Here is a 23943-nt window from a genome sequence, read left to right on the forward strand (position 1 = left end):
TGTGAGGAGGATGCTAGGAGGCTGCAAGGTGACTTGGATAGGTTGGGTGAGTGGGCAAATGCATGGCAGATGCAGTATAATGTAGATAAATGTGAGGCCACACCTGGAGTATTGCATACAGTTTTGGTCTCCTAATCTGAGGAAAGACATTCTTGCCATAGAGGGAGTACAGAGAAGGTTCACCAGACTGATTCCTGGGATGTCAGGACTTTCATATGAAGAAAGACTGGATAGACTCGGCTTGTACTCGTTAGAATTTAGAAGATTGAGGGGGGATCTTATAGAAACTTACAAAATTCTTAAGGGGTTGGACAGGCTAGGTTCAGGAAGATTGTTCCCGATGTTGGGGAAGTCCAGATCAAGGGGTCACAGTTTAAGGATAAGGGGTAAATCTTTTAGGACCGAGATGAGAAAAACATTTTTCACACAGCGTGTGGTGAATTTCTGGAATCCTCTGCCACAGAAGGTAGTTGAGGCCAGTTCATTAGCTATATTTAAGAGGGAGTTAGATGTGGCCCTTGTGGCTAAAGGGATCAAGGGGTATGGAAAGAAGGCAGGTACGGGATACTGAGTTGGATGATCAGCCATGACCATATTGAATGGCGGTGCAGGCTCGAAGGGCTGAATGGCCTACTTCTGCACCTAATTTCTATGTTTCTAAGAGAATACCTTGATTTTAAGAAAGAACAATCAGGTGGGAGAGTATGTTGGCATTAAGTATATTTTATTTCCATGACTGATGTTTCTTTTTTTGGGGGGAGAATTTTTATGCAAGCCTTTTCTGTTTCATTTGTCAAATGGGATAGTAAGATATAATTGGTGGGTGTTATATTTTTCAGTAAATGGTGCAGGTCTGGCTATGGCTACAATGGATATCATCAAGCTTCACGGAGGTACGCCTGCTAACTTTCTGGATGTAGGTGGTGGAGCCACATCTCAGCAAGTGACAGAGGCGTTTAAACTAATTACTTCAAACAAAAATGTAAGTGGAGGTGACAATCACCCTTTATTACTCTCTTTTGTTAGTTGTTTGAATTTAGCCAGGAACTTCATTGATTTAAATACTTTCCACGGGGAACCAAGCATTTATTTCAGTCTGAAGAAGAGTCCCAACCTGAGACGTCACCTATCCATGTTCTCCAGAGATGCTGCCTATCCTGCTGAGGTACTCCAGCAATTTGTGTCAGTAATTATTTCCAATTTGCAGGTCTCGGAACGAGGGAAAGTATCCAGCCTGCAAGTGCTCACAAAAGTGATGTTGGAGTGTGAAACCTATTTGTAATATTTAACTTGTACTCCTCTCTGCACTTCCACATAAACTTGGCTGCAGTGTTGTCTTATTTCTTAACCAATTTTAGGGTAGCTTGCAAGAATGGTCCATCCAGTGAATACATCCACTATAAACCCACTGACTCCCATGGCTATCTAGACATCACTTCTTCCCACCCTGCTTCCTGTAAGGACTCCATCCCCTACTCCCAATTCCTCCATCTACGCCGCATCTGCTCTCAGGATGAGGTGTTCCACACCAGGGCATCGGAAATGTCCTTATTCTTCAGGGAACGGGGGTTCCCCTCCCCTACTATAGATGAAGCTCTCACCAGGGTCTCTTCAATACCCCACAACACTGCTCTCTCTTCCCATCCCCCCCCACTCGGAACAAGGGCAGAGTCCCCCTGATCCTCACCTTCCACCCCGCTAGCCGTCACATACAACAAATAGTCCTCCGTCATTTTCGCCGCCTCCAACTTGACCCCACCACTCGCCACATCTTTCCATCTCCCCCCCCTGTCTGCTTTCCGCAAAGACCGCTCCCTCCGTAACTCCCTGGTCAATTCTTTCCTTCCCTCCCGCACCACCCCCTCCACGGGCACTTTCGGTTGCAACCGCAGGAGATGCTACACTTGTCGCTTTACCTCCCCCCTCGACTCCATTCAAGGATCCAAGCAGTAGTTCCAGGTGCGACAGAGGTTCACCTGCACCTCCTCCAACCTCCTCTATTGCATCCGCTGCTCTAGATGTCAGCTGACCACGGACGAAACGCAAGCCTGCATACAATGCAGCACCACAGTTGCCGCGACTGTTTATAGCTAGTGACCTATGACCTGGCCAAGTGCAGTCGGAATACCGAACTAGCTGATTGAAACCCACCGAATTATGAAAGACCCATGTAGAGTGGATGTGGAGAAGATGTTTCCAGTAGTAGGAGAGTCTAGAACCAGAGGACAGAGCCATAGAATAAAAGTGCCTTTAGAATGGAGATGAAGATCATTTCTTTAGCCAGATGGTGGTAAATCTGTGGAATTCATTTGTCACAGACGGCTGTAGAGGATGTCATTGGGTATTTTTTAAATGGTGATTGATAGGTTCTTGATTAGTAAAGGCATCAAAGATTATGGGGAGAAGGCAGGATAGTGAGGTTGACAGGGGAAAATAGATCAACCGTAATCGAATGACAGAGCAGACTTGATGGGCTGATGGGAAAATTCTGTTCCTATGTCTTATGGTATTGCGTAAATTCATTGAATCGTGGGCTGATTCTGCCATTTTTTCATGGGTTTCTACGTCTACCATTTGTTCTATTTTTCCGTATAAATTCTTGACAATGTTCTTTTGGTCATTTTTCATTCCCTGAGTATTCATTTCAAGTGATTTCTGTAATATTTGTAATCAGTTGGATCGATAATGCAATATTGAGTCATCCCAGTGTATATAGAACAGTACAGCACAGGAACAGGCCCTTCAGGGAGGTTCTACTGCAGTTGTACAGGGTCTTGGTGAGACCACACCTGGAGTATTGCGTACAGTTTTGGTCTCCAAATCTGAGGAAGGACATTATTGCCATAGAGGGAGTGCAGAGAAGGTTCACCAGACTGATTCCTGGGATGTCAGGACTGTCTTATGAAGAAAGACTGGATAGACTTGGTTTATACTCTCTAGAATTTAGGAGATTGAGAGGGGATCTTATAGAAACTTACAAAATTCTTAAGGGGTTGGACAGGCTAGATGCAGGAAGATTGCTCCCGATGTTGGGGAAGTCCAGGACAAGGGGTCACAGCTTAAGGATAAGGGGGAAATCCTTTAAAACCGAGATGAGAAGAACTTTTTTCACACAGAGAGTGGTGAATCTCTGGAACTCTCTGCCACAGAGGGTAGTCGAGGCCAGTTCATTGGCTATATTTAAGAGGGAGTTAGATGTGGCCCTTGTGGCTAAGGGGATCAGAGGGTATGGAGAGAAGGCAGGTACGGGATACTGAGTTGGATGATCAGCCATGATCATATTGAATGGCGGTGCAGGCTCGAAGGGCCGAATGGCCTACTCCTGCACCTAATTTCTATGTTTCTATGTTTCAGCCTGCAATATTTCTTCCAAACATAATGCCTAGCTAAACTGATCTCACCTGCCTGCACATGCTCCATATCCCTCCATTTTCTGCACTCCCAGGTGCCTATCTAAAAGGCTCTTAAATGCCATATTGTATCTGCCTCCACCACCACCACTAGAAAGCATTCCAGGCCCCCACCACTATCTGTGTTTTTAAAAAAAAGCATGCTGTGCTTATCTCCCTCTCATCTTATAGCTATGCCCTCTAGTGTTGGGTATTTCCACACTGGTGAAAAAGATTCTGCCTGTCTATCCAACCTCTCCCTGTAGCAGAAACCCTGTAATCCAGACAGCATTCTGGAAAACCTCCTCTGCACCCTCTCCAAAGCTTCCGTATCTTTCCCATTTCCCATAAGGGGACAATCAGAACTGCACGCAATAGTCCAAATGCATCCTAATCAAAGTCCTGTAGAGTTGCATCATGACTTCCTGACTCTTATATTGAATGCCCCCCAGCAATGAAGGCAAGCATACCAAAGGCTTTCTTTTCCAACCTATTTACTTGTGCTGCTAGCTTTAGTAAGCTATGAACATGGACTCCAAGATCTCTCTGCATGTCAATACTGTTAAGGATCCTGTGATTAACTGTATATTCTCTCCTTACATTCAACCTCCCAAAGTGCAACACTTCACACTTGCTCGAGTTAAACTCCATTTGCCATTTTTTCCACCCATTTTTGCTGTTGATTTGTATCCTGCTATACTGACGAAATTCCTCACTGTCTGCAACTGGTCCAATTTTGGTGTTATCAGAATATTGACTCGCCAACCCATCTACATTTACGTCTAGGTCATTTAGAGATATAACAAAAAGCAGAGGGCCCAGCTCAGATCCCCGTGGAACTCGCAGACCTCGAGTTTAAATATCTACCTTCCATTACAACATTCTGTTTTGTATAAATAATCATCATTATCATCATCATCACCATTGAAAACACTGAACGGCGCAGTGGTGCTGATTTCTGATCGGAACGGTGATGGACACACCACACATCTCTGTCCTCCAATTCCTGTGGACTTCTGTCGCTGGAAGTATAGGATTTTGGTGTGTGTGCTTTATCATCATTTCATACAATACTATGTACGATAGTGATCGTATCGTCTACTGAAGTGTGAATGGCCATTGGCTCGCTAGAAGCTCATCTGCCCTTTGACAGGTCTTGTTTTTGGTCCTACTGGGGGTCTACATCCCCATCCTCACCTGGCAAACCAGGTGGGGGAGACGGTTTAGTCACCAACTATCCAACCATGGAGCAGGTAGCACGGAATTACATGGTACCCGTGAGGGTGTGGGGGGGGGAATCTCCTCCCTGACCTGATAAATAAACCAGTTCTTAATTCACACAAATATGCACTATCCCAAACTGCCACATATATAACAGCACTGGACTGATTCCTTGAACCAACTGGCAATGGAGACTGTATTTCTTGCAGATTCCCAGCACCCAGGCAAACAAGTCCTCACTGATAAACATTGATAAACATTTGAGCAATTTGGCAGCTTCGACTATTAGTTTAACCTACAGGTGTCAAAATATTTCTGTGGGATTTATGATTGGGATGTCAGGCACTAATCAGGGCCTCTCCTGTGATTCCTTTATGTTCAGCTTTGAGTTCAACTCAGAGTAAGATGTAGCCAGGTGGTGGCAATGAACTGCTTTAAGGACATTTCTGGTCATTGACTCCTTGATGAGACTATATATTTTTCGTAGGAAGCATTAATGGCTTAAGCATTAAGTCTTGTTAAGTTTATGAAGGATTTTAGAACGATTATAGGTTCCACGTGGAGCCAAAATCTGGGACCCTAATAGACATTAATATTCACCAATAAGGCAAAAGGAATTTGGCTGAAACCTACCTACCTAGGAAGTAGTTAGGATGTGGAAGTAACTAATACAAAGAGAAGTCGTTCAAATGGTAGATGTATCATACTGTATGTGAAGGATATGTGTTGTATTTGTATATATGAAGGGGAAGCTAAATAAATGTATAAAGAAAAAAGGAACAGAGAATGTGCTGATCGGATTAAATGAGGTGGACAAATGTTTGTGGGAACTATAAACACCTGCAGATGTGAGTGGGTAGAAGGATTGTTTCTGTGATACACATTTTATATTGGAACAGTCACAGATTCACAATAGCTCATCTCGGGCGTATGGATTAGTAAATCCATTTCCAGGTTCTTCCTTTCAGCTGCAACCTATTTGAACAGTTAATTCAAAGTTCTTATTCGGAACACGGGTGAATAAAACTAGTAAAGTCAAGGGTGTTATTGTCATATTTTCCAAAATCGAACAATGACATTCTTACTTGCAGCAGAACAACAGTTATGTAAACAGTACTCTGTAAGACAAAAACAATGCCGCCAAGTTTATGTAATTTGGCGCTTATTTGGACGTTGCAGTGATTAAAAGCCTGATGATTCTAGGGAAGAAGCTGAACCTGGACGTTAGTTTTCAGGCTCCTATACCTTCTTCCTAATGGCAGGAGTGAAATGAGAGTGGCCAGGGTAGTGTGGGTCCCTGACGATGCTGGCTGCCTTTTTGAGGCAGCGACTCTTCTAGATCCTCTTCGATGGTGGGGAGGTCAATTAACCTGTGATGGATCGGGCAGTGTGCAAACTTCTTTGTTCCTAGGATTTGAGTTGTCAAACCAGACAATGATGCAACCAGTCAATATGTTGCCGCCTGTACATGTGTACAAGTTGAAGAGAGTTGACATACCCAATATCCTTAATCTAAGGAAGTAGAGGCATTGATGGGCTTTATTTATGATATTCATGAATGTGGTGGGTCTAGGACAGATCTTCAGAGATATGCATACCCAGGAATTTGAAGTATTTGACTCTCTCCACCACCGTTCTATCGATAAAGATAGGTTTGTGGGTCCTGGTCCTTTTCCAAAGTCTACAATCAGTTCCTTGCTTTTACTGCATCATCATACCATATTGGTTTACCACATTAAAGTGGATACTGAATATAGCGAATAATAGTTGCAATTCAGTAAATTGGATGTTGGAAGAGGCTAATCACATAATAACATCTTTCATGCGATATTATTGCTATGTTTTTGTATTATATTCATGTTACATTTATAACTGTCTTGCACAGCACGCCCAGTTACATTATTCCAGCAGGTTAAACATAGTGCTTGGATGCTAATTAGAAATAAATCTTCTGTATGTACTGGAATATGGTGTTTTAAAAGGATCATATCAATGAACAAGGAAGTACTTTTGATATAACTTTACTCGGACAATTTCATCCATACTTTAAAAAGGTCCCTTCTCTCTCTAGGTAGTCGCTATTCTGGTAAACATATTTGGTGGCATCATGAGCTGTGATATAATTGCTAAAGGTATTATTCTAGCTGTGGAAGACTTGGATTTGAAGATCCCTATAGTTGTGAGATTACAAGGTGAGCTTAATAGTTTCCACTAGCTGAGAGAGGCACTTAACTTAAGGATAGCTGCTTCCCACTTTAATTATTCTCAAAAACATTACTACAAAGGTTAAATATTTAATCAAATAAATCAGTGATTGGATTCAGAGCCGTAAGTGTTATTCTGCAGAAACTAGCCCTTCAGACCACCACATCCATGCTGACCTTGCCCATCTGCACTAATCCCATTAGGCGGCATTAGGTCTATTTCGTTCCATGTCATGCCTATTTAAGTACCTATATATATATATATATATATTTCTCCTGAACATAGTGATTGAATCTGACTCTAGGATCTCCCCTGTCACTGAGTTTCAGATATCAATCACTCACTCTGTAACAAAAACTTTTCCCCGAATTGTTCGGCACGGACTTGTAGGGCCGAGATGGCCTGCTTCCGTGCTGTAATTGTTATATGGTTATATGGTTGTTTGTTAAATCCTCTTTAAAACTCGTTCCTTGAACATCTGCCTTCATGTTTTTGATACCCTTAACCACAGGGGAAATGATTCTGACTTTCCACCTATCTATGTGTCTTTATTTTTATATATTTCTATCAGACCCCGGCCACCTTCACTCAAAGGAAAATAAGCCCATAACTAGTCTTCCAGTCCAGCAACATCCTGGTGAATTTCCTCTGTGCTCTCTCCAGTGCAATCACCCGTCCTATAGTGTGGTGACCAGAACTGCGAACAATACTCCCAAGTGCAATCTAACACGTGTTTTCAGAGAATAACACTTATAGCAAACTATGGACTTGAACCCCAAGGTTTCTCTGTTCATCAACATTTGTTGTAGATACAATCAAATGTGTCCTACCTATTTTGATTTCCCAAATGCATTATCTCATATCTGTCAGGATTAAATTTCACCTGCCATCGTTTTTCCCCACATTCCAACTGATCTTTATCCCACTGTAGCCTTAGACAACCTTCCTAGCCATGCGCACACATGTGGCTTCATGTCAGCCACAAACGTACTAATCATACCTCCTACATTCATATCCTAGTCATTAATAGATATCACGAAAACAAGGGTCCCTATACTGATTCATCACAGGTTAGAGACTTCCAATGAGAAGCACCTGTCCACCATAACCCTCTACCTCCTGTCACCAAACCTACTTTCAGTCTGATTAGATAACTCCCCTTGGATCCCCTATGCCTTAACTCTCTGGACAAACCTATCATCTGGGACATTGTTAAATGCCTTCCTAAAGTCCATATAGATTGCATCTACTGCCCTTCCTTTATCAATCTGTTTAATCTTTTAGTCTTTTAACTCCTTCAAAAAAATCAATCAAATTAGTGAGACAGGATTTTCTTGCACAAAACCATGCACACTACCACTGCTCAGTTCTTACTTTTCCAAATATATTATTATCCCTTTGGATTTTCTCCAATAATTTTCCTACCACTGATTAAAGCTCACTGGCTTGCAGTTTGCTGGCTTATCCTTGCTGCCCATCTTAAATAATGAACATTAGTTATACTGCAGTATATTAAAATTAAATGTAATGATAATATAGTATCTCTTTAACCCCTTTCCTTTATGATTTAACCTTTGATATTCCTGGTGTCAGGGCAATATCTCATTTGAAATCATTGCCTTCCTGTTGAAATTCTAAATGTAAAATTTTACAAGAATTGGAAGTTATAATTTGTATTCCCACTGTTCCTCAGAATGTTCAAAATATAATTTCTAAACTGAATCCAATCCATTAACAAACCTTTGTGATCACAATGAGGTTGGCCCAAATATTTATAAAGCATGGCATGATTCCCAGCCAAATCTGGACTGTTGCAGCTGTCTGTTGGTGTGCATGTGCATTTGTTTAATATGAATCTTGCAAAAAAGTTAATGTTCTGCTGGAAACCTATTCTGTGATAACTTTTCTGGCAATTTTCTTTTGAAAAGCTGTAAGACAATTAACAATCTAGATTTTACTTGAGCAACAATGTAGAACTTGTGTTGCTTTTTTAAAATGTCCTCTAAATTTATTAATCCCTTCATTTATCAGAGCAATTTTAAAATGCTGTAACATTTTTCCCTCTCTGCTTCCCACATTAACTCCATTGTTTCTACATCATCTTAAATGTTTCCTTCGATACGAATGAATTCTCTCTTTTATCCCTCATTCTACACCCTCCATCCGCACTTCCTCCAAAACAATCAATAGTGCTAGAGATTGTTAGTTCACTTCCTAATGGGCTTTAGTAACGAGCTTCCGTAAATGTTCTAAAACTGACTGAATGAAGTTGAATTCCTGCTCCCCAGCCTACCTTTGTTCAAGTAATCATGTATTCTTCACGTGCTGACCTGGTCAGTTGAATGTTGGTGTACACGTTGACTGATAGCTTCTCACTGACCTTGCACAGGTGCTTAAGATTGGTATGGAGAGCTTATTCCTACTGCTGACAATTGTATGGTTTCTACTGTCAGTATCTCATGAAAAATCTCAATTTGAGTCATAATTATTCAGCAGGAAACAGGCTCATCAGCCCAATTAATTCCTGCCAATCAAGACGCCTATCTAAGCTGGACCCATTTGACTGCATTTGGCACACATTCCTCCAAGCCTCTATCGTTGTATTCTCCAAATGTATTTTCAATGTTGTAATTGTATCTGCCTCCACCATTTTCTCAGGTGGCTTTTTCCATATACCCACCCCCTATGAGTGAAAGTATTTAGTTTTAAATCTCTCCTCTCTCACCTTAAACCTATGCCCTCTAGTTTTAGGCTCCCCTACTGTCGGGAAAAGAATTATCCATCTATGCCCCTCATGATTTTCTAAAGGTCTATCCTCACCCATCAAACCTCCTTTGTTTCAGGGTAAACAGTCTCACCCTTTCCAGTCTCATAACTCGAGCCCTCCGGTACTGGTAACATCCTTGGTAATCTTTTCTGCACCTTCTCTTGCCTAATTACATCCTTCCTATAGCTGGGCAACCAGAACTGCAGACAATACTGCAGACAATTTGGTGGTTTAACCCAGGTTTTGCACAACAGTAACATGATTACATGACATCCCAGCTCTTGTACCCAATGCCACGACTAATAAAGGCAAGCGTGCCAAGTGCTGCTCTCACCACCTCATTTGTGTATACTTGTGTTGCTACATTGAAGGAACTATGTACCTGTACTCTTAAATATGTCTATTCAGCAACATGCCCCAAGCCCCTGCTATTCACTATGTATTTCCTGGCCTGGTTTAACTTCCCAAAATGCATCACTTCACATTTTTGAACAAAACTCCATCTACATCCACCTTGACTCGCATTCCCAGTTGATCTTGATCGTGTAGCCTCCTTCATTGTTCATCACACCACCAACTTTGGTGTCATCTGCATCTTTGGTGTCAGCTGCATTCTTATCCAAATCATTAATGTACAGTGCCCTCCATAATGTTTGGGACTAAGACCCATCATTTATTTATTTGCCTCTGTACTCCACAATTTGAGATTTGTAATAGAAAAAAATCACATGTGGTTAAAGTGCACATTGTCAGATTTTATTAAAGGGTATTTTTATACATTTTGGTTGCACCATGTAGAAATTACAGCTGTGTTTATACATAGTCCCCCCCCCCATTTCAGGGCACCATAATGTTTGGGACACATGGCTACACAGGTGTTTGTAATTGCTCAGGTGTGTTTAATTGCCTCCTTAATGTAGGTATAAGAGAGCTCTCAGCACCTAGTCCTTCCTCCAGTCTTTCCATCACCTTTGGAAACTTTTATTGCTGTTTATCAACATGAGGACCAAAGTTGTGTCAATGAAAGTCAAATACGCCATTATGAGACTGAGATACAAGAATAAAACTGTTGGAGACATCAGCCAAACCTTAGGCTTACCAAAATCAACTGTTTGGAACATCATTAAGAAGAAAGAGAGTACTGGTGAGTTTACTAATCGCAAAGGGACAGGCAGGCCAAAGAAGACCCCCACAGTTGATGACAAGAATTCTCTCTATAATAAAGAAAAAGCCCCAAACAGCTGTCCAACAGATCAGAAACACTCTTCAGGAGTCGGGTGTCTATTTGTCAATGACCACTGTCCACAGAAGACTTCATGAACAGAAATACAGAGGCTACACTGCAAGATGCAAACCACTGGTTAGCCGCAAAAATAGGATGGCCAGGTTACAGTTTGCCAAGAAGTACTTAAAAGAGCAACCACAGTTCTGGAAAAATGTCTTGTGGACAGATGAGACGAAGATTAACATATCAGAGTGATGGCAAGAGCAAAGTATGGAGGAGAAAAGGAACTGCCCAAGATCCTAAGCATTCCACCTCATCTGTGAAACATGGTGGTGGGGGTGTTATGGCCTGGGCATGTATGGCTGCTGGAGGTACTGGCTCACTTATCTTAATTGATGACACAATGCTGATGGTAGTAGCATAATGAATTCTGAAGTGTATAGACACATCCTATCTACTCAAGTTCAAACCAATGCCTCAAAACTCATTGGCCGGAGGTTCATTCTACAGCAAGACAATGATCCCAAATATACTGCTAAATCAACAAAGGAGTCTTTCAAAGCTAAAAAATGGTAAATTCTTGAGTGGCCCAGTCAGTCACCCAATCTGAACCCAATTGAGCATGCCTTTTATATGCTAAAGGGAAAACTAAAGGGGACTAGCCCCCCAAACAAGCATAAGCTAAATATGGCTGCAATACAGGCTTGGCAGACCCAGCAACTGGTGATGTCCATGAATTACAGACTTCAGGCAGTCATTGCCTGCAACAAAATACTACACATGACTACTTTCATATACATGACATTGCTGTATTCCAAACATTATGGTGCCCTGAAATGGGAGAACTATGTATAAACACTGCTGTAATTTCTACATAGTGAAACCAAAATGTGTAAAAATGGCCTTTATTAAAATCTGACAATGTGCACTTTAACCACATGTGATTTTTTTTTTTCTATTACACATCTCAAATTGTGGACTACAGAGGCAAATAAATAAATGATGGGTCTTTGTCCCAAACATTTTGGAGGGCAGTGTATGTGACAAACAAGAGGGGATCAACAGAGTAATGATCAGGGGGTCCCTTTTGCTGCATTTTTATATATTTTCCTTCAGGAGTTAGAAAGTTGTGACCTACAAAATATGGGCTTAGCCAGATGGCATAGATATCATGGGATGAAGAACCTGTGCTGTACTGTTCTGTAACCTTTCTGAGGAAATGTTGCATGCTTTAAGTAGCTGTGATATTAGATGGAGATCTAGTTTGCTCTTTTGGATGGATTTTAAAGTTCCTGATGGAACTCTCTTGAAGAAAAGCATAAAGAACAAAGAAGAAAAGACACAGTGCTGGGTAACTCTGCTGGTTGGATAGCTCCTTTGGAGAACATAGATAAGTGACTTCTAGGGTCAGGACCCTTCTTCAGACCCAGAGTCTGAGTCTGATCAAAGAAGAGCTACCTAGCATAATCCCATCTTTCAGTGGTGTAGCCCCACTGATCTTCAGCTACACATCCAAGTGCTACTTAAATGTGATGAGGAATTCTGCTTCCCTAGACTTTCGTGAGGCGTGTTCCAGATCCTTACCACCCTTGGTGGAAACAATTTTCATTCTTTCCCCTCTATTCATTCTAATACTTTAATCTGTGCCCCAGATTTTTTTTAATACAACTGAAGGAGATTTGACTTTTCCGTTTGCTCATAATGGGACCCTTATAATTTTGTACACTTCAGCTACGTCTATCCTCAACATCTGTTCTGAGGAAAACAGATGCAGCCTTTCCGATCTTTCTTCATAACTACATTTTTTAAGTCTTGCAAAATGTTCATCCTAAGCAAACATACTGGTGAATCGCCTCTGCACACTCTCCAGTGTTATTGCATCTTTCCTATAGAATGGTGATTAGATCTGCATACAGTATTCCAACTAAGGTTTTACCAGGTTTTATAAATTTGGAGCATAACTTCCCTACTCTTGTATTCAGTGTTCCAATTAATGGAGACCAATACTCAAGGGAAGTCTTAACCATGTTATTTACCTGTGTTGTCATCTTCAAGAATCTTGGACTTGCACATCAAGTTCCTTCATGGGGAGATTTTAGGGGAGAGAGAGTTCAGGGATAGGGCCAATGTATGCCTGGAGCAGGGATAGTTTGACGTACCCTACAAAGAGGCAGGCATAGCTGGGTCTCATGCGAGTGCCCATGGCTACACCTTTGATTTAGAGGTCCTTCATGAAGTGCTTTGAGAGACTGGTGATGGCACACATTAAATCCAGACAGCCTTGAACCACTGCAGCTTGCCTACCATTGTAACAGATGTACAACAGATGCCGTCTGCTCTGTTCAGAAATAAGTTTTGCACGGATGCAAGAGTGTAGGGCCATCTTCCTGACTCTTCACTCATCTCTAGAACATGTAGATAACAAGGACAACTATGTCAAATTCCTATTTATTGACTATAGCTCTGTTCTCAACACCATAATCCCATCCAAATTAATCTGCAAACTCCTGGATTTAGGACTCAGCACTTCACTGGGTCACAGGATCCTCGACTTTCTGACCTAATAGACCACAATCAGTGAAGAAAGACGATTATACATCCTCTACAATAATTTTGGACACCATTCATCTTGGGGATGAAATCTCACCCCTTACTGTACTCGCTATATGCTCGCGACTGTACGGCCAAATTCTGCTCTAACTCGATCTGCAAGTTTGCAGGTGATACCACTAGTGGGCCAGATCTCAAACAATGACAAAATGGAGTACAGGAAGGAAAAAGCGAGCTAAGTAACAGTGCCAAAGTGACAACATCTCCCTTAATGTCAGCAAGACTACGGAGTTTGTTATTGACCAGGAAACGTGGTGAAGTACATGCCACAATGATGCAGAAGTGGTTGAAAGCTTCAAATTCCAAGGCATACATATTACCAACAATCTGTCTTGCACTGAGCACATGAATCTACAGCCAAAATAGCACACCAACACCTCTACTTCCTCCGAGACTAAAGATATTTTATTGTAATTGTATACGTGACAATGATAATAAACCAATACCAATAACACAATTTCTAAGTTCTCCCCAAGACCTCACTGTTAATTGTGTATGTCCTATGACTTTATTAGTACTCCCAAAATGCATCACCTCACATTTATTCAGATTTAAATTCTCCCATTTCCTAGTCAATATCACCTTGCAGACTAAAGGGCCTGTTCCACTTTCACAACCTAATTCACATCCTTTTTTAGTCGTGGACATTTTTCACCAGGCTAGAAAAACGCCCCAACCTACTTGATGCCACAAGTACCTACGACTAGCATTACGACCGACCTGCGACCTACCTACGACCTCGTGACGACCATGCTGCGAATACGAGTCAAGGGCAAACTCGGCAGTGGTCGTGAATTAGGTCGTGAAAGTGGGACAGGCCCTTAAAACTGCACTCCACACTGTCAACTGCTCTGCTGGTCTTGATGTCATTTGCAAATTTGCTGATCTTGTTGCCTACATCCACATCCAAATCATTCACATATATTACAAATGCCCTACACCAATCCCTGTGGAACATCACTAGTCACGGATATCTAATCTCTAAATAAAACCTCTGCCATCGGGATCCCACCACCAGTCGCGTCTTCCTCTCACCACCCCTTTCAGCTTTCTATACAGATCACTCAATTATTTCCCCAGTCGCTCATTCTTCCACACCCATTTACCCCCCCTGCCCAAGTACTTTACCCTTCAACCATAGGATGTGTAACATCTGTCGCGACACCCCTCAACTCCAAAAAGGAATTTAAACAGCCCTTCCTGTCTCTGCCCCTTCCCACCACATCTTTTGACTCTGCTACTTTCCCTCTGTATTTTAAGATGAAGGGTCTCGACCTGAAATGTCAGCTGTTCATTTCCCTTCCACAGATGCTGCCTGACCCACTGACTTCCTCCCCAGCTCTATTTTATTTTCCTGTACCATCACCTATGTTTCTTATTGCCAAGTCTATTTTGGCCAATATGCCTTAGTCTTCTGGGCTCTCACCTTTTGGACCAGTCTCCTATGTGAATCCTTGTTACAGGCCTTACTGAAGTCCACATAAACAACATGTACCCTGTCCTCAAGAATACACTTACCTCCTCTAAAAATTCATTTGGATTGGTTAGGGAAAATCTGCCATTGGTAAAGCCATGCTGACTATCTCTGATCAATTCTTGCCTTTCTATGCGACCATTAATCCGGTCTTTCAATAATTTCTCTATAGTAATGTTAGGCTTGCAGCGGTCTTTTCCCAATACGAATAAAAAGCAATCATTTAGGATCTCATCTATAACTTTTGGTTCCACGTGTAGGTTGCCTCTGTTATCTTTCATGGTCTCCGCTCTTTCCCTGCTAATCCTTTTGTCCTTAATGTACTTTGGAACTCCTTTGGATTTACCTTAATCTTGTCCACCAGTGATATACCTAGCTGACTAAAAAGTACTTTGGAGCCTCCTGGAATTGTTAAAGCTCTACATTAATGTAAATCATTATTTTTGGGAGAGAGTTTATGGTCAATGCTCCATGTTCATTATCTTCCACCACAGGCACGCAAGTAGATGATGCCAAAGCACTGCTTGCTGCCAGCAGTTTCAAAATCCTAGGTTGCGATGACTTGGATGAAGCTGTGAAAATGGTAAGTAAGAAATTTCCATGGGGTAATAAATCGTTCCTAATATCTCAGCAATTAGTGGATTGAAATGTGTTCTATAAACAATTCTTTTCACTGACTTGGGATCAGCCTAACCTGTGTTCCATTGATGACATTCTGTAGTTTTTCTAGTTTGTACATTCTTCTAATATATTCAGGATATTCATTGTTTAGGAACACAGTTATTACTGTAATATCAGTTATAATGAAACCAAGAACACTTTCAGTAAAACATATTGTGCATACGGTCACAGAGCGGTCGATATAGCATGGGGACTGGTTACCTTGGACATAAGGCCAAGCAAGGTAACCCAAACTCATTTGCCTGCACATGATCCATATCCCTCCATTTCCTGCATATTCATGTGCCTATCTAAAAGTCTCTTAAATGTCACTGTCGTATCTGCCTCCACCATCACCTCTGACAGCACATTCCAGGCACCCAACCGCCCTCTGTGTAAAAAGAGTTGTCCCACATGTCTCCTCTAAACTTTGTCCATCTCAGCTTAAATCTATGCTCTCTAGTTTCGCTGGTACATCAATGTCTTCCCACGTGCTGGAGATGTGCTGGTTAGTAGGTGAATTGATTATTTACGGCCCTGAGAGAGAATAGGTTACAGGGAAATGTGGAGATGAATTGAGGTGCTGCTTTGAGAGGCAGAATAGACTGGATGGGCGGAATGATGTTCTACATTGTAAGTAAATACAGGGAAGCAAAAAGAAGCTCTCTAAATTGAATGAACCAACTTGTGACACATCGTAGGGTCATTGTTGAGCACTGATATTTAATTTTTATCTTTTAAATTTATGTGATCATATTTTCTTTGGCAGTTTGACTGGCCTAGAATTGTTTACAAGGTAAACTCTTGCACATATTTCTCTTGCAGGTTGTAAAGCTTTCAGAAATTATGTCACTGGCAAAGGAGGCACAAGTGGACGTCCAATTCCAGCTGCCCATTTGACATGTTTATTAAATAAAATTCCTGTGCTGTTCACTAATTGTGTTTAAATCCCTAGTGTCTTTGTAAAGGGACTATCTTAGCCAAGTATTAATACCGTGCACATGTAAGATTGATTTGTGTACTGGTGTTCATTGGGTTTTTATGTTTGGTGTTGCTGTGCAGGCAGTGGTAGTTTTGTAAATTATTACTTATTTAGAAATTGCGTTTCACCCCAAATTTTAGCTCTGATGTGTGACCAGCTGGTTGATCCTGAAGCACAACTGCACAAACAAGTCTGAATTGACCTGCGGCTTCCATAACCTTCCTTCTAACGCAGTGCTTGTACTTACTATTTGAAACATCTCCAATTAATGAGTACATATGCACGATTGAAAGACAGTTATTCTTTGGATGCATTTTATGAAGCCATTGAATGGTCAAACCTTCAGTCTTTACATCATTGTTCCTCTGCATAGCATTAACATTATTAATTAACGTTCCTAACTCCTGGACAACCTTTCAAAAGCAATTAATGAATTCATTCATTAATCTCAATGATGGGACAGGAAAAATAGACCTTAATGCAAAAGAAGTTGGTATTCAAATATGTTGTTGCTGTATTTTTAGACTCAAAACAAAGTTACAGACATTCGGAAAAAATTGCTTGAAATATATGCTGTAAAGTATTTCTGCAATATGATGATTAAGCCTCATAGGCCAGAGTTGGAGTATTTATTTTAAATATGCATTATCAAAACCAGTTATTGCATTTAATAAAATGATTCAGTTCTGCAAAGACTTGCTTGATAACCAGGGCTTTTCTGTGCAAATTGGAGTTGACATTCAATGTCTATGAATGCATGGTTCTGTGGTCAGTCTGATTCCCACATACCACATTTTCTTCTGCATGAGATTTTTAAAGTACAACAAAGAGGAAATGTGTCAGAATTATAATGGTTTGTACACCACATAAACTTGTAATATTCTCCATTGTCCATATTGTAATTTATCTACAATTATTACCTACTGTTTTTGATGTCCTGCTACCTCATTCCTTGTTCACACCAACTTGTATCCATATCTGGTTACCTAATGTCTCAAATGTAAACTTTCCTCCACAGTTAGCCATCACAATCCCTCTGATTTCTGGAGAACAGTACATTTCCACTGTAACTAAAATAAAAAAAGTTAAGGGTAAAATAAAATTGTTCAGATTTCGTGATGCTTAATAGCAATTAATTGAATCCCGAGCACCAGCACTAAATTAATGACTAATCTTTGGCCTCAGCATCAATTTTCTGTGTGAGCCACATTTTCCTTGATTATTTTGATAGATTATCAGATATTAACCTCTTGGACAAGATCCTTGGAGGTGACAGTGCAGGTAGATAATGTGACCAAGAAGGGACATGAGATACTGGCTATCAATCATCAAAGCATTGGACACAAGCAGAGAGGTCTGCAGTTCTAGTAACCAAAAATAGGAATGATCTGATAGTGCTGAGGAGGGTGCAGAGGAGAAATCCTGGAATGTTGCCCAGGTGGTGTGTCACTATCTGGGTGATATGTTAGTATCTGGAGTGGAGAAATTAAGAGGCAACTTAATTTATATGTATAAAATTATGAGGGGTATAAAGAGTATAGAGTGCAACAAACTATTCCCTGTATCAGAGGCAGATTTAGGCTAGAAGTTAGACATTTAAAGGTGATCTGTGGAGAACCTTTTTCACCCAGAGTGGTGAGTACCTAGTATATGCTGCTGGCCGGAATGGTGGAAACTGAGTCGCTGACAGCTTTAAAGTAATGTCCAGATGAGCATTTGAATCAGACAGGCATATAATACTATGGATCAAATACTGGAAGATGGGACTAACATTTGTGAATGCCCACTGGTAGGTTTGGACTGGCCTGTTTCCACAACTACTTGAATATATTTTGCAACTGAACCTTTGCATCCCTCTTGGGTACAGAAGTCCAAAGTTTCAATATCCATCTTATGATGAATGATTGACACTCTAGTTGGAGACTGAGCCTTAACAAGTCATAACAAGAGGATTTCAGTATAGGAATAAAGAGGTTCTTCTGCAGTTGCATAGGGCTCTGGTGAGACCACATCTGGAGTATTGTGTACAGTTTTGGTCTCCTAATTTGAGGAAGGACATCCTTGTGATTGAGGCAGTGCAGCGTAGGTTCACGAGATTGATCCCTGGGATGGCGGGACTGTCATATGAGGAATGATTGAAAAGACTAGGCTTGTATTCACTGGAGTTTAGAAGGATGAGGGGATATCTTATAGAAACATATAAAATTATAAAAAGACTGGACAAGCTAGATGCAGGAAAAATGTTCTCAATGTTGGGCGAGTCCAGAACCAGGGGCCACAGTCTTAGAATAAAGGGGAAGCCATTTAAGACTGAGGTGAGAAAAAAACCTTTTCACCCAGAGAGTTGTGAATTTGTGGAATTCCTTGCCACAGGGGGCAGTGCAGGCCAAGTCACTGGATGGATTTAAGAGAGATTTAGATAGAGCTCTAGGGGCTAGTGGAATCAAGGGGTATGGGGAGAAGGCAGGCACGGGTTATTGATTGGGGACGATCAGCCATGATCACAATGAATGGCAGTGCTGGCTCGAAGGTCCGAATGGCCTCCTCCTGCACCTAATTTCTATGTTTCAACCTGCAAAATGTACGTAATATTAATTAGTTTTTCTGTTTATTACAACAATTTTCAAAGTCAATTATTTTTGTCATCATTTTGATGAAACAAATGAGGGGATATAAATTCATGCTTGGTCACTTGTCATTTGTGAATTTGTGGAATTCCCTGCCACAGGGGGCAGTGGAGGCCAAGTCACTGGATGGATTTAAGAGAGATTTAGATAGAGCTCTAGGGGCTAGTGGAATCAAGGGGTATGGGGAGAAGGCAGGCACGGGTTATTGATTGGGAATGATCAGCCATGATCATAATGATTGAGGGTGCTGGGTCGAATGGCCTCCTGCACCTATTTTCTATGTTTCTACAATACACATTAGAATTTAACATAAACATCCACCACAGTGGAATCAACATTCTTCACTGTGATGGAAGGCAATAACATTCAGTCAATCTTCCTCCTTTGTTCACCCATGGTCGGGGCCATGAACCATCCGTACTACTTCCAGCTTTTCCAGGATTTATTTCAGATTTCCAACATCTGCAGTACCTTGTGTAAATTTGCCTTCTCGGGCAATTACATATGCTGCAAGCCAGGCAAACAGGATCCATTCAGAATCACAAAGATCTGGTGTGATCAGGCAATCAACTTCCCTGAAAGAAATGCAAAAATTGATGTGTCATCAAGAGTTCAAGTTCAAGAGAGTTTATTGTCATGTGTCCCAGATAGGACAATGAAATTCTTGCTTTGCTTCAGCACAAAAGAATATTGTAGGCATAAATAAATACAGAACAGATCAGTGTATCCATATACCATTGAATATATATATATATATATACACACACATAAATAAGCATATAAAGTGCAATAGGCTATTAAAGTTCAGATTTTTGTTTGAGTTGAGTTTAATAGTCTGATGGCTGAGGGGAAGAGGTTGTTCCTGAACCTGGATGTTGCAGATTTCAGGCTCCTGTACCTTCTACCTGAAGGCAGCGGAGAGATGAGTGTGTGGCCAGGATGGTGTGGGTCCTTGATGATGCTGCCAGCCTTTTTGAGACAACAACTGTGGTAGATCCCCTCAATGGTAGGGAGGTCAGAGCCGATGATGGACTGGGCAGTGTTTACAACTTTTTGCAGTCTTTTCCACTCGTGGCCGAACAAGTTGCCGAACAGTGGTGTCGTCGGCGAACTTGATGATGGAGTTTGCACTTACTGGTCGATAGTCATTGAGGCACGTCACCTTGCTCTTTTTGGGCACCGGTATTATTGATGCCTTTTAAAGCAGGTGGGAACCTCAGACCTTAGAAGTGAGAGGTTGAAAATGTCCGTAAAATTCCAGCCAATTGGGACTTCCGGTGGCGCTATGGCGACCTAAGACGTGCGCCATTTAACTCCGCTCGGCTAAATTCGGGAAAACGGCCGAAAATCCATAAAACGGACAGAAGAAAACCGCTTACCGGCAGATGCTTGTTTTCGCGTAAGTGACGTCATCAGAAATCAGTGTTGGAAAAATTGCAACTAGGAGAAATTTTTATTTCATGGGTAAATGCTGATATATAACAATCCGACAGCTAGAATATTGACTAATCATATTCTGTCACCTAAATTTCAATTATCCAGGGGTAATAGACAAGGATGTGCCCTTTCACCAATGTTATTTGCCTTAGCCATAGCAGAAAGCATAAGAGTACATTTGTGTATTCATGGATACAATACTAAACATACCAATAACAAGATTTTGTTATATGCAGACGATGTACTCTTATACATCATTCCCAATTTAGTATCCCAAATATATTAAACCTTATAGAACTATTTGGTTCCTTTTCAGGGTATAGAATAAACTAGAATACTAGTGAAATTATGCCAATAAAAGCTCGACCCTTCACAACTCCAAACATTTCCTTTTAGAATTGTTACTGAAAAATTGAGATACCTTGGAGTCTATGTGACTAGAAAATACATCTCTCTATTTCAAACAAATTTCCCACCATTAAATACGAAATTAAATGCCCTCATTCAATTTTGGAAAGCACTCCCTATTTCCCTTATAGGTAGAGTAAATGCCATAAAGATGATTTTCTTTCCACAACTCCTGTACCTATTTCAATCAATACCGACATATCTTCCTAAAAGTTTTTTTTTTAAACTTGGCTGTTATCACAAATTTTATTTGGAACTATAAAACCCATAGAATACATAAAATAAATTTATGTAAATCTAAAGAAAATGGAGGATTAGCACTCCCTAATTTCCTTATCTACTACTGGGCGACTAATATTAAAAACTTAATCTACTGGATGGATGATACATGTCAACAGGTAAATTTGTTAAAAATGGAGAGGGAAGATTATCTGCCTTTTAATATAGGCACGATTCTTCTTTCTCCAACACATCTGAATAAATCAACGTATGAGCAAAATCCGATAATACACATTTGGAAACAGTTGAAATTAAGTCTCAAACTGAGAAATTTCTCTCTCCTTTTACCAATCGCTAACAATCCCTAGTTTAAACCGTCTACTTTAGATAAGGCGTTTGCACAATGGGAAAACTCAGGAATTAAAACGGTGGGAGATCTTTACGAGAAGGGGATTTTCCTCTCGTTTCAAGAACTACAGGAGAAATATCACTTGAAAGCAAGCAATCTTTTTAGATTTCAAATCCGAGACTATGTGAAAACATATATGTAGATCAGTGCATGCTCCTTTAACATAGTGACCTCACCACTACTAACCACTCCCCATTGTCTCCTGTATAATTGTAGCTTCCCCGCCTCTAGCTCGCTCTCTAGTCCCAGTGATGGCCACGGACAGCTAGAGCACAATGTGTGTAGTGACTTTAATAAAGATACTTAGTAAGAGACTTTGTGTGTCGAACAAGTCCTTTTACAATATACACAAGACTGTCATTTTATGGGCCAGATATACTAGATGAATGTATGAATAGACATGTCGATACAAACAAGTTAATATCCTACATTTACAACACTCTTTTAATTGCACATATCCCATCTTCTGAGATGCATAGGCGAGCATGGGAAGACAAATTGGGTTCATTAATTTCAAAGGATAGCTGGGAGGAAAGCCTACTATACATACACTACTGCTCTCTCAATGTCAGGCATTCCCTGATACAATTTAAAATACTGCATAGACTCTACTATTCAAAGACCAAATTGAACAAGATCTTCCAAAACAGCTCCCCTATTTGTGATAAATGTCACCTCCAAGAAGCGACTATAACCCATTCCTTCGCTTCCTGTATAAAGTTACAAAACTTCTGGAGGGGAATATTTGATATCTTCTCTAAAATACTTAAAATTAAATTGGAACCAGATATAAAACTGATCATATTAGGTATGTCAGAGGCCTGTTCTAAGCTAACGATATTTCAAAGACGTTTCCTCAATTACGGCCTAATAACGGCAAAAAAACTAATACTCAAATTTTGGAAAAAGACTACAGTTCCCACAGTGAAGATGTGGATTACTGATATGTCCGAGACACTACATTTAGAAAACATTAAGCTTGTCTTGGCTGAAAAAGCAGATAAATTTCTCAAGACATGGTTGCCTTTCACTGAATTTCTGCAACAACAGAATGGTTAAACAAAGATTTAAACCCGATGCCAGGGATGGGTGAGGAGGGGGGCGGGAAGGTGTATCTCCATCTTTTCTTTTCTTATTTCTTTCCTCTTGCACTTCTTTGGTAGCTTAGGGGTCTTTTTCTTGCTTTCTCGTATTTAACTTCTCTTTCTTCATTCTCTTATTTTTTCTCAATATTTTCCTTTTTTTCTTTTTTTGTTGATCTAGGTTTCAATGTTAAAAATGAAGCTGTACAATAATTGTATAACGGTTATGTCGATAGCCTTGTCAATTGCTTCTAATAAAAAAAAAAAAATTTAGATAAAATTTAAAAAGATTCCAGCCAATTGATCCGCACAAGTTTTCAGACCACGACCGGGTATACCATCAGGTCCAGGCGCTTTCCGAGGGTTCATCTCTCTGAAGGATTTTCTGACGTCGGCCTCTGTGACTGTGACCGAAATACCATCACGGTGAATGGGGGCTCGGGATGGCACATCAGTGTTCTCCCTATCAAAGCGTGAATAGAACACATTGAGTTCGTCAGGGAGTGATGCTTCGCTGACATTTGAGCTGCCTCCTGAATTCGCCTTGTAGGAAGTGATGGCATTCAAGCCCAGGAAAGGAGGTTGAGGTTAAAAGTACTCTTTTCTTCATTACTAACCACGTTCATCTTCAATATTAAAAGATTATTCAGATTAACTTAGAAATCTTTGTTTTAGAAAAATCCTGGAGATCGCCATTGAAAACGCATACGTGATGTATTACTATTGATAAATTTTAGCAGGAAGAAATGTTAAGAGTAAAAGTTTTCACTGTAAGTTTCAATATTTCACAGGGTCTCTACAGTATCAATTTGTTCTCACAAATAATTGGAAATAAATATAAAGAAGACAGACACCTTCTGGAAAGAGAATTAAATCTGTGCCAAATATTTGTATATTTGACATGAACAGACAAGTGATTAAATACAATTTTGGGAGGCGTTAAAGAGAGAAAACTGAAGCAATTAAAAAAATTATGCAATTTAACAATTCCAGCCAAATAAAAGTGTGTATTTTGCAAAGGAAAGTATTACTTGAAACACGGTGGATATTTAAAATCCATGATGAGTCTTTGGAACTGGCAAGGTGCTTGAACATTACTCTTGAGCCGTAGAGTTTCGTAACACAGAAACATACCCTTTGACCCACAACTATCCTGCTGATCTCTGTCCATCTACATGTGTCCTATTTACCCACATTGGGACTATATCATTGCCTATTTAAGCGCCTG

The 23943-nt window shown here is 40.6% G+C and overlaps 1 protein-coding gene across 2 annotated transcripts in view; it reads left to right on the top strand.

Moving 5' to 3' along the window:
• Positions 1-17635, top strand: part of LOC116980567 (succinate--CoA ligase [ADP-forming] subunit beta, mitochondrial-like) — a 45004-nt gene extending 27369 nt beyond the window's left edge. The window contains exons 8-11 of one of the 2 annotated variants that reach the window (XM_033032919.1): positions 840-982; positions 6682-6802; positions 15386-15474; positions 16377-17635. In XM_033032919.1, coding sequence (XP_032888810.1) covers positions 840-982; positions 6682-6802; positions 15386-15474; positions 16377-16451 — 428 coding nt within the window. In that variant the 3' untranslated portion in view covers positions 16452-17635. The remainder of the gene's footprint in view (positions 1-839; positions 983-6681; positions 6803-15385; positions 15475-16376) is intronic. The other variant, XR_004414010.1, reaches the window with a different exon arrangement.
• The last annotated feature ends 6308 nt before the right edge of the window (positions 17636-23943 follow it).

The sequence above is a fragment of the Amblyraja radiata genome, chromosome 14, assembly GCF_010909765.2.
Source record: "Amblyraja radiata isolate CabotCenter1 chromosome 14, sAmbRad1.1.pri, whole genome shotgun sequence".
NCBI lineage: Eukaryota > Metazoa > Chordata > Chondrichthyes > Rajiformes > Rajidae > Amblyraja > Amblyraja radiata.